Consider the following 12,343-nt stretch of genomic DNA (forward strand, 5'->3'; position numbering starts at 1 on the left):
AAAGAACATATGTTTGTTTGTTTTTCTAGGAGAAAAAGGTAAAAGGGATGTTGTTGATAAAGGAAGTGGAGAGTAAAAGCAAAGGAATGCATTATCCTGAAAGTGACGTTTTTCGTCGCAACACCGTCACTTTCAAAACCAACATGACCGGGTTTCTCCTGAAAGCTGAGGAACGTAAATCTGAGCTGGAGGCGTCTCTGGATCTGTCTCGTTTCTGTGAAGAGGTTCGTCAACGCACATGGACATGGACATTTTACTTATGCAATGTTGATGTATTACTCTGTGAAACAAGATATTGCAAAAATAAATAAATATAGTAATTAGCAATTGGACTATAGGGTCATGGAAAGCCATCAGGGAATTTTTTAACTGTGTTCTCCAGAAACGAATCAAATCTTAAAGCGAATGCAATTTTTATAGTTAATTAACAACTATTGTGCAGAGCAGTAAAATATTTAATTTACATGATATTGCTCTTGGGAAAAACAAAACTTCCTTGCAAACCATAGATAACCATATTATATATATATATATATTTTTTTTTTTGTATTTTTTTTGTGTGATTGAATCATTCTTTTGAGTCGATTCTTTTCAGTGAATCAGTCAAACCAGCTCTTAAATTATTTGATAGTGCATACTGTATGTCTGAAGCAAAATTATTTTTACATAATTATCACAAACAACTGGAAAAAGTCTTGGCATTTCATCGGTTAAAGATTGTGAGAGCACCAATAATAAATGAGCAGCATATCATCATATTACAATGATTTCTGAAGGATCATGTGACACTGAAGGCTGGAGTAATGATGCTAAAAATTCAGCTTTGATCACAGGAATACATTACATTTGAACATATATTCACATAGAAAACAGCTGTTTTACATTGTAATAATATTTCACTGTTTTTACTGTATTTACTTAGCCTGGCTAATGTCAGACCTCTTCTCATTGAGACGTGGTCTGGGAACCACATGTTCATTTTCTCGTGTGGTTTACGAATGCCCAGAGCCGTTTATTGGGCGCTACGAATGTCTATCAAATGCGCCTGTACGTAGCTCATAGCCAATCGTTTCAATTATACCAGATGACGTATGTAGAGCGACAGAAATTCGACGAGGAAGAAGACGAAATAAACTTGCGTTCTAAACTACTTAGAACACTATCTAAGGCTGCATCGAAATGTAACTTCGCGTCTGCTGCCATTTTGGATCCATAGATATAAACAAACTGCTTCGGTGTGTCGCATAGACGTCGTCATCGTCTTGCTGCTCCCTCCCCGTTCTGTGATTGGTTCCCTTTTTGAGGGGAAAATCTGGTCCATGGTGTCCAGACTGCCTAGCAGCGTGAATAAAATCGTTCTGTGCGCAAAGCAGCATGGGGAAACCCAGGCTAGCATTTACTGAATTTTTTATCAAACACATGCAGCCTTGATGAGCAGAAGAGACTTATTTTAAAAACATAAAAAAAAATATATATATATTATTTCAAACTTTTTGACCAATGGTGTATATATAAATTGAACTAATATAAATAATATACCCATATTGTGATATATATATATATATATATATATATAATGCCCACCTCTTCTATTGCATAACTATTTAATAGCCTTGAAATGACTTTTATCTCTTTGTTTTCCAGGCCTCTTCTCTTGTTAAAGAGTGTATGGAGTACTTAGATCACATAAAGACCACAAACCCTCCCATGTGTGCCTGCTTGAGCACACTGAAGGCTTTTGAGGAGCGTTTGAAGGACTTCTCCCCCCAACACTTTCAGGACAGGAGCACTTCGCAGCTGGAGAGGCTCCCGGACGGGATATGGATGTGGAATGCAGTCCGGGCTCAATGCCGAGACGTCAGACAGAGGCTCGCGGAGATACTGCAGGCCTCTTTTAGAAGTCAAAACCCTACGGGAACGCCAGGAAAGGAAAGCGAGGCCCAGTTGAAAGGTCCGACCCGGAGCGTAATTAGCACCAGCCTTAGAGAAAATGAAGGCGACCCCCAAACAAACCCTGTTGGCGGTCATATGAAGACCAGAAATAGTTATGATAATGAGACAGTGACGCATTTCGAGCCTGTTAGGAGAAACACATCATCAAATTGCGATCCGATAATGAGTGAAAACACACACAAAGAATCCGCACCGACTGAACTGCAAGGTCAGCTCAAAGAGGAAGGAAGAAATCAGCATTTCCACCAAAGCGAAGGCGAAGTTTCCTCATCACACAATGGCCCGATCAAAAAATTAAGTAGGCGTCCTCGGATATACTCTCACAGCGACAGTGATCTCAGAAAGTCAGGCCATGTCAATAAGTATGAGCGCATGCCACGTTATGAAGCCCTGGTGCGCTCGCACAGCGAAGGCTGTTGCTCACGATCCACTAGTTATGATTCCGTGAGCAAAAGCAATGCTGCGATCAAGCATGTGCGTGAGAAGACATCTGCAGATTCCTGTCAGGAGAGGATCAGGGTCACTGGCTCAGACAGAGCATCATGGGACGAACAGAGCTCGCACCACGACAGCATCTGTTCAAGCCAAAGCGACATACATGAGAAGTTCAGCAGTGACACCAAATCTGACGACGTTTCAGCAGCAACACACTCAGATAATCCAGAGTCTGTGCGGATACTGGACAACAGCAGCACTGTACTGTGAGTCCACCAATATACCACACAACATTATTCTAATGAGAGTCATGAGAATCATAATGTGAAGATACTGAGACAGAACTGATCATACAGAGCAGGACGCGATGAGAAGGAACTGATCATTCATTTGTTAATTACATAATAAGTGCAACTTTTGTTTTGCATCCGTCAAGTTCCAATTAAAGAGAAAATAATCAAAAGAGGTGAAGCACGTTTACATTTTTTTTCAATTGCTTAAGTACAATTTTGAAACCAGGGCCCGGGTTTTCAAACCCCTACACACAATTAGCACAACACTACACCAAAGTAACGCAACACCTCAGATCATTTGCAAAATGGAACACTTTTGTCAACACTATACAATGTCTTATAAAAACCTTATTTTGCTGTCATAACATAAACACAACCATCATATGGTCTGATTCTGTTTGAATCAGTTAAACACTCCTGTGCTCAACCTAAAACACGTTTAGCATTTACACAGAGAAAGTGTCAAAATAAATGAACCAACACCACATGACACCAATTGTGCAGACTAATGAAATCTTTATTTCTTTTCATGTACTCAAGTCAGTCAGTGCTGAACATTTCAACAAAACATTCATAACAAAACATTTTCCAGTTTTCATACAGTTTTACAGTATTGTTGAAGACAGGTGAATTTACCTGTTGCCTTTTTATAGTGCTTACTGTAAACCTGATTGGTGTGTCTACAATTTAACACCAGTGTGTGTGCACATCTGTGTGTGTGTTTAACCAATTGGTTCATGGGTGTGTTCATTTGAAAGCCTTTGCTTTGAAATTGCAAAGAAATGACATCATGATAAATTTCTGTGTCAAATGCATGTAAGTGTGTTTAGTGTTTTGCAAATCACTGTGTGTAATGTTTTGCACAAAGTGCGAAGCTGACAATGTGCTCACAGTTGTGCAAATCTAGGCCGGTGTTTTGCTCCTTGAGTGTAAGGTTTTGCTAATTGTGGGAAAGTTTTCATTTTAGTGTGTAAGCAATTGAAAAAAACTGTAATTTCTGAAGTATGTAATTCACTAGATTTTCCAAAAAATATCGTTTCCATTATGAATTCAAAGTAAAATAATCATTACCACATGGTTATTAATATAGTTTAAATATGAATAATAAAAATAGTTTAAGCATTGTACAAAATTATATTTAATAAAATAGTTTTAATATTATATTATCCAAAAATATACTTTCCATTATAAATTACAAATAAAATAATCATTACCACATTATTATCTAGTGTAGTTTAAATATTATTAAAATTAAATAGTTTTAAAATAGTTAAGTTTACTAGTTTAAATAGTTCCAAAAATATAGTTTCCATTTAAAATAAAAAATAAAAAAATCATTACCATTTTTTTACCACAACTATTATTTTATATAGTTGTATAGATCTGTTGTCTGCTGTATGTATTTGTAATAGTAAATTATGTCAGTGAACAGAGATGAGTGTGTTGTGTGTGTTGTCCTCACAGTAAACTGCATCAGTGTGTGTTGTGTTCTGACAGTGTGTGTTGTGTTCTGACAGTGTGTGTTGTGTTCTGACAGTAAACTGCATCGGTGTGTGTTGTGTTCTGACAGAGTGTGTGTTGTGTTCTGACAGTAAACTGCATCAGTGTGTGTGTGTGTGTGTGTGTGTGTGTGTGTGTGTGTGTGTGTGTGTGTGTGTTGTGTTCTGACAGTAAACTGCATCAGTGTGTGTTGTGTTCTGACAGTGTGTCTGTTGTGTTCTGACAGTGTGTGTGTTGTGTTCTGACAGTAAACTGCATCAGTGTGTGGTGTGTTGTGTTCTGACAGTGTGTGTTGTGTTCTGACAGTAAACTGCATCAGTGTGTGTGGTGTTCTGACAGTGTGTGTGTTGTGTTCTGACAGTGTGTGTGTTGTGTTCTGACAGTGTGTGTGTTGTGTTCTGACAGTGTGTGTGTTGTGTTCTGACAATGTGTGTGTTGTGTTCTGACAGTAAACTGCATCAGTGTGTGTGGTGTTCTGACAGTGTGTGTGTTGTGTTCTGACAGTGTGTGTGTTGTGTTCTGACAGTGTGTGTGTGTGTGTGTGTGTGTGTGTGTGTGTGTGTGTGTTGTGTTCTGACAGTGTGTGTGTGTGTGTGTTGTGTTCTGACAGTGTGTGTGTGTGTGTGTGTGTGTGTGTGTGTGTGTGTTCTGACAGTGTGTGTTGTGTTCTGACAGTGTGTGTGTTGTGTTCTGACAGTGTGTGTGTTGTGTTCTGACAGTGTGTGTGTTGTGTTCTGACAGTAAACTGCAGCGCATCATGGAGGAGCTGCTCCAGACGGAGAGAGAGTATGTGCGGGCGCTGGGATACGTGGTGGATCACTACATCCCTCAGCTGGAGCGTCCCGACGTGCCTCAGGACCTGCGGGGACAGAGAGGGAGCATCTTCGGGAACCTGGAGAAGCTGCGAGACTTCCACCAGCATCACTTTCTTCAGGAACTGGAGCTGTGTCTGGAGGAGCCCTTCTGTGTCGGACGCTGCTTCTTAAAACACGTGAGCTTTACAGCCTGAGATTTTTAATGTGCTTCAGAGAACCTAGAAACTAGCGATAATGAAAGAACCATACAACTCAAAAAACAAAACATGTCCATGTCACATTTCACCCCCAAATTGTATAAAATAAATCAATAATATTTTGCATAAAGGAAATTAAGCCTAAATATTTAGGATATCATAATATTTTATGATCATTCATATTTTTTTTGATTGTGACATGTTTTTCATGACAGTTAAGAACATTTCCTCCCCCAAATTCTTATTGTTGTAGTGCAAAAACCAAAACTAATGTATTATTTAAATTGCATCATTATCGAATTTGTCATACAGCCTTTAATTTATTCTGCTTTAGATATAAACAATTCTTCTTTAAATAACAACAGCATCTATCATTGGGAATAATAAATATTACAACAACAACAACAACAACAAAAAAGATAAAAAATAAAGTGAAATGTTTGGATGTATTACAGTAGTAAGAATTTGAGGGGAAAATGTGTTCATTTGTCAAAATTCACCCTAATTTTTATTTTTATAAATATAAAATATCTTGTATACATATACTGTATATCTTGTTTTGTTTTTGTTTGGAAAAGCTAACAGAAATATGTTCTAAGAACGTTTGGCCAACGTTGCCATTAAGTTATGAAAACGTTATTTCTGAATGTTCTCTGGACGTTCTAAAAATGTTTTTTCTCGGTTATATGTATGTTAAGGGAACATTCCATTTTACAATTTTGCAAACATTATGGGAACGTTACTTTTGAACATTCTGAAACGAGAAGTAACATTTAAAAAATGTTCGACAAACATCACTAAAAATGTTTCAGAAAAAACATCCCATAATGTTTCTGTGCTATCATTTTGAGAACATTATTAAAGACCAGATAACTTTGAACAAACGTTCTATTAACGTTAACCTTTGCAGAACCTCAGCCAGAGTTCTGAGGACGTTCCCTGTTAGCTGGGAATCACCTTTATGACGTTAATGTCTTCACACAAAGAATCTGAAAGCATATTGTCGTGGAAATTTTAAACTGTATAATATTAAACGAACCATGTTTCTGACATCTAACCTTACTTCCCTTTCAGGCCTAACAAAACTAACACTCGGAAACACAATGTCTGAATGTATGTGTGTCTTTTGGAGGAAAACTCATGACTTTGTGTTCGTGTGTGTGTGTATAAATAACAAAAAGGGGAAATGAAACTAGACAGATGACTAGTTCTCAAACCTGGTGATAAGTAATCACAAAAACTGAGCTTGCTTGTGCCAGTGACAGAGGGAAAAGGTTGGGGCTTTTGAACCAATTGAACCAATCATATTGATGGTGACATGTTAGTCACGATAATCTTATTTGTTGTCTCGATTCTATAAAAACTGTTGGATCTGTGTTTGCTTCTTGGGACTCTCAATGGAATTGGTCTGAGATCCTCCGGCCTTGCTTCTTGGGAGAGATTCCCTAAGAACTGCTCGGGAAGATCTCCTGGCCGTGATTAAAGCATTTAAGGGACATCTGCTTGAGTCTGTTTGTCGATTATTTCTGCGCAGGAAGCTAGTTTAGGAAGCTAGTTTAAGAAGCTAGTTAAGGAAGCTAGTTTAGGAAGCTAGTTAAGGAAGCTAGTTACTAGTTTAGGAAGCTAGTTTAGGAAGCTAGTTCAGGAAGCTAGTTACTAGTTTAGGAAGCTAGTTAAGGAAGCTAGTTTAGGAAGCTAGTAAAGGAAGCTAGTTAAGGAAGCTAGTTAAGGAAGCTAGTTAAGGAAGCTAGTTTAAGAAGCTAGTTAAGGAAGCTAGTTTAGGAAGCTAGTTAAGGAATAGTTTAGGAAGCTAGTTTAGGAAGCTAGTTTAAGAAGCTAGTTAAGGAAGCTAGTTTAGGAAGGAAGCTAGTTTAGGAAGTAAGTTAAGGAAGCAAGTTTAGGAAGCTAGTTAAGGAGGCTAGTTTAAGAAGCTAGTTAAGGAAGCTAGTTTAGCTAGTTTAGGAAGGAAGCTAGTTTAGGAAGTAAGTTAAGGAAGCTAGTTTAGGAAGCTAGTTTAGGGGAACAAGTTAGGGGACGTCGATTTGTAGACAAGACCCAGAAAGTTAGGTTTTAGGGAAAAATCTACCACAACACGCAAAAAGTCCACTGTGTGAAACCATTGATTCTACAAGTGAAACTCGAAAAATTTGAATATCGTGCAAAAGTTTGTGTATTTCAGTAATTCAAATTAAAAGGTGAAACTAATATATTTAGTATATATAACTATATACATATGCATGATTATACTTTTCAGAGGGCCGACATTTATGTTTAAAATCCTTTTTTGATTGATTTCATGTAATATTCAAATTTTCTAATTTGGGGTTTTCATTAGCTGTAACCCATAATCAACTTTAGCACGATATTCTAATTTTTCGCATTTCACCTGTATGCATTTCGTCTCTCAAATTCAGAAAGAAAACTTCGGCCTGTACGCATTATACAGCAAGAACAAGCCTCGCTCTGAGAGGATGCTCATCGATCACGGGAAGGAGTTCTTTAAGGTGAGTCCTTCCTCCGTTTACTCACTTTTCTTTCATAAGTGACACAAATTTGATATCTTAAGGCAAACACGCTTTGAGATATCGCATGTATGTGCAGTAATCCTAAAAATACGCAAAAAATAAATAAAAAGGATGTTTTGAAGGTACACAGACCTCTCAAAAGAGAGGTCTGTGTACCATTTCATGACCCCTTTATTACAAATACAATAAAATCAATCTATGAATTCAATATTCTATGACTAAAAAACTAAAGATTTGTAAGCATTTGTATGTCTCTAAAGCACTACACTGTGTACGTGAAGGACCTGTAGAAGCTCCTTTCTGTTGCACAATAATTGAAAGTTTACATAAAGAGTTTATATGATATTACCACATAAACTCTTTCATAATCTTACTGTAGACTCCCATAATGGTACTGCAATTTTTCACTCATCTGATCAAAGCTAAAGTAATGCCCATACGTCCTGGAACAGGCCTCATTGAGAAATGTTGCTGCCATTCTGCTAAAAATTCTGACGAAGCTTTCATTTGCCAGAAATGTGATTGTACTTGGAATGAGAAGCATTAAATATGATTAGGGCAAAAAAACATGTCAGAATACACCATCTGCTTAATAAATGTGCACTTTTCCAGACAGGACACGTCTATAACCCAAACTCAACATGGAAAATTACCAAGTCAGATAATTATGATACAAATAATAATGACTACCATTTGGGGTTGACTTTGGAAAAAAGTCAAAGCATTATTGATGATAATATCGTAACAATTTTTAACTCATGCAATTAAAAACAAACTTGATGTACTAAAATAAGTAAACCTGAAATAAAAATGTATATAACCTATATAGACATTTTTGACACAAAGGCTTATAAAAACGACAAAAACACAACAAAATGACTAAAACTTTAACTAAAAACAGAAAATATAAAAATAAAAACGAATTCAGAATATTAGCAAACACTATAATAGTGTCTCAGTGATACTAAAATAACACTAAAATGTCCTCTTTTGGACCATTATTGATGAGTTCTCAGAGATGCTGTTGTTCATGACAGTGATTTGGTCTGGTTTAACAGCAGAAGCAGCAGCTGTTGTGCGACGCGATGGATCTGTCCTCGTACCTGCTGAAGCCAGTGCAGCGCATCAGTAAGTACAGTCTTCTGCTTCAGGAGCTCCTGCGGGAGACCGAGTCCGGTGCGCATGCGGCCCGACACCGGCAGGAGATCCAGACCGCGCTCCACATCGTCCAGTTCCAGCTGCGCCACGGGAACAATCTGCTCGCCATGGACGACATTCAGGACTGTGATGTGAGTCCCGCAGAAATGTTATTTTTTTAAGTTAAAGTAAATTTTAAAGTAATTTTAAAGTAATTAAAAAATATACACAGTAAGGTTTCTGAAAGAAGTCTCTTCTGCTCACCAAGGCTGCATTTATTTGTATCAGAAAGACTGTAAAAACTGTAATATTGTGGAATATTATTACAATTTTAAATAGCTGTTTTTTTTTATGTGCATATGTTGTAAAATGTAATTTATTCCTGTTATCAAAGCTGAATTTTCAGCATCAATCTCTGGCATTCTTTGAAAGTTCAAAAGAACAGCATTCATTTGAAACATACACTGTTAGAAAAATCTGTAGAAATTACAGTATTACTGGCAGCTACTTGCCGGTAACTTACTGTAGATTTAAATTGATGTTATTTACTGGCAACAATTTGTTCAAAATTAAATGAACATTAAACATTAACAAGTCTTTATCTTTACAGAATAAAACTAAAATAACAGCCTCATGCAAAGCATTCTGGGAACCAAAATCTGAAGGAAAAAAACAGAAAAAGGTTGATGAAGATTTCTGGTTCCCAGAATGCTTTGCATTAGATTGTTATTTTATAATTTTATTCTGTAAAGACAAAGACTTGTTAATGTTTAATGTTCATTTAACTTTGAACAAACTGTTGCCAGTAAATAACATAAATTTAAATCTACAGTAAGTTACTGGCAAGTAGCTGCCAGTAATACTGTAATGTCTACAGATTTTTCTAACAGTGTAGAAATCTTTTGTGACATTATTAATGTCTTTACACTCTTAAAAATAAAGGTTCCTAAAGGTGGTTTTCACGGTGATGCCGTAGAAGAATTTTTTTTTTGGTCCCGGAAAGAATCTTTCAGCGAACAGTTCTTAAAAGAATCTTCTTCTAAGTGTTTTAAAAATCTAAAGAACTTTTTTCCACTATAAAGAACATTTTGTGGAATGGAAAGATTCCATGGATGTTAAAGTTTCTTCATGGAACCATCAATGCCAATAAAATCGTTTTTTTTTTTTTTATAGAGTGTACTGTCACTTTTGATCAATTTAATGCACCCTTGTGTCACGTAACGTGTAGGACCAAGCTCATGGAATATAACATTTAATAACCAAACTCTCAGGGGAAACACCAAACACTCACGCTTACATTGAGAATAACGGACCAAGACTGAAGGAGAACACAAGGTATAAATACACAGGGACTAACAAGATAACTAATGAGGGGATTGACAATGCACAGGTGATAGACATGACTAATTAACTCTAGGAAACAGGACTGAACCAAAAACACAATGAAGGGGGGAAACACAGATCAGACATGTAACACCTTGCTGAATAAAATGATTAATTTCTTGAAAAAAAAAACTCACCTCAAACATTTGACCGGTAGTGTAAATATGTAAGAAAAAAACGAAAAAAAAAAGACAATTAGATATGTTGCAACAAACTGAAATAAATAAGTTGCAGCTGAAATACTAAAAATATTAAAACTACAATTAATTTAGCTTTATAAAATTCAAGCTAAATAGAAATTTTAACTAACCAAAAGAATTAAAGCACATAACAGTATTACTAAATGAAAGCTGTTTAATATAATAAAAAAAACAAGCTCAATTAAAATATTAATAAATACTATAAAGCTATATAAATAATACTAAAATAGCACGAGTGAGAGAGATGAGATTACAACATCGCAGAAAACCCCAAAATCCATTTTAGTTTACAGAGAAGAGCATGTTATGACAAGCGTCACTATTGCTGTTGCACATACTGAAGATTACTGACTGGAACAAAAGACTATGCATTAAACTTCAGTGTGTAAAATGTTGTTACTTTACTGATCAGACCTTCGATTTCTACCTGCTTGATGATAAAATCACACAGACTCGCATTGAAGAAGCGACCCGACCCGAGTCATATCTAGAGACCAGAATATCACAGACTTGAGTGTCAATTCGGGAACACTTTATTTCGATGGTCCACTTTAGATATTCTACTGACTATAAGTAACTTTGCAACTACATGTCAACTGACTCTCATTAGAGTATTAGTAGACTGTCTGCTTAATATCTGCTAACTCTTTATTTTGATGCTCCTCAATAGACATTATACTGTCTACTTGTTCTACTAACCCTAACCTAACAGTGTAAATACTCTAATGAGAGTTAGTTGACATGTAGTTACAAAGTTACTTATAGTCAGTAGAATATTTAAAGTGGGCCATCAAAATAAAGTGTAACCATTGATACTTTTGTCCAGTAATAAACCACAATAGCAATACTAAAATCCACTAAAACATCTGAGAAACAGCTTTGCATTTTGCACAGGCAAACATTATTCATAATTTCTACAGAAATCGTACTATCATAATCTGTTGTTTTGCATAATAAGGCAAATATATAATGTGTGTAGACTAAATGTTGACTAAAATAAAGAGTGTATTTTTGTAAAAGAGGAAGGTCAGGCGTGAGGTGAACGCGAGTTTTGCCCACATCACACACTGTCTGTAATTAGAACGATAAACACCTTCATATTTCATGCACTTATTTTCAGACGCAGGCTTTAAAAAGAAGAGAAGCTCAGTGGGAAGAGAGGATAAAAGATAACTAGCAGGCCTAGACTCCCTCCACCTGCACATCAGCGCAGAGAGAAGTTACTGTACGCTTATGTCATCTGAGACTCTTTTTAGATGGCCACTTTCCTCATCGCAGAGACTTGCCAAAAATATGATCGTATTCAATTTATGGCTTGAAATGTCTGCCAAATTCTGCAACGGATCGCATGCAGGTGAAAGAGACGGCGCTGACATCGCTCCTCATCTCATCTATGACACATTCACTGAAGTATTACAGTTCTGTCACTCAAAATGACTTGTGTTTTAAGTAACTTTTTCCGAGCAGTTCTCTGGCATTCATTTGATCAAAACAGTAAAGACAGTAACTGTTACAATTTAACTCTTTCCCCTCCAGCGTTTCATAAAAAGTTGCAAGCCACCGCCAGCATTTTTGATCATTTTCACAAAACTTTCATGGCCCCCAGAATATATATATTTTTTTGTGTGTGTGAATATCTGAACATGCAATATATCAAAAGAAAGAACAGAGCATCTGCTTTATAAAACAACAACAACAAAAAAGATTTTATTCTAGCTTCATGCATTCTTGAAGCTTGAATGTGTGTACGCTTCATAAAAAAAGCAACATTTTGAACAAAAAAATTGGAAAATCGTATTTCTGTTAAAGACTTCGTCCGGACGGGATTCAGAGCGATGATCAGAACACAGATGGAGTCGATCGAGTCCATCAACACCTCAAAGCTTCACAGTCGTTTCCTCTTCA

General features: G+C 36.5%; 1 protein-coding gene across 3 annotated transcripts in view; it reads left to right on the forward strand.

The window, feature by feature from the left end:
- Positions 1-12,343, forward strand: part of quob (quattro b) — a 53,705-nt gene that overhangs the window by 28,451 nt on the left and 12,911 nt on the right. For 2 of the 3 annotated variants that reach the window (XM_084426860.1, XM_084426861.1), the window contains exons 13-17: positions 30-224; positions 1,645-2,654; positions 4,923-5,172; positions 7,608-7,697; positions 8,777-9,007. In XM_084426860.1, coding sequence (XP_084282986.1) covers positions 30-224; positions 1,645-2,654; positions 4,923-5,172; positions 7,608-7,697; positions 8,777-9,007 — 1,776 coding nt within the window. The remainder of the gene's footprint in view (positions 1-29; positions 225-1,644; positions 2,655-4,922; positions 5,173-7,607; positions 7,698-8,776; positions 9,008-12,343) is intronic. The other variant, XM_084426862.1, reaches the window with a different exon arrangement.

The sequence above is a fragment of the Rutilus rutilus genome (assembly GCF_951802725.1).
Source record: "Rutilus rutilus genome assembly, chromosome: 12".
Lineage (NCBI taxonomy): Eukaryota > Metazoa > Chordata > Actinopteri > Cypriniformes > Leuciscidae > Rutilus > Rutilus rutilus.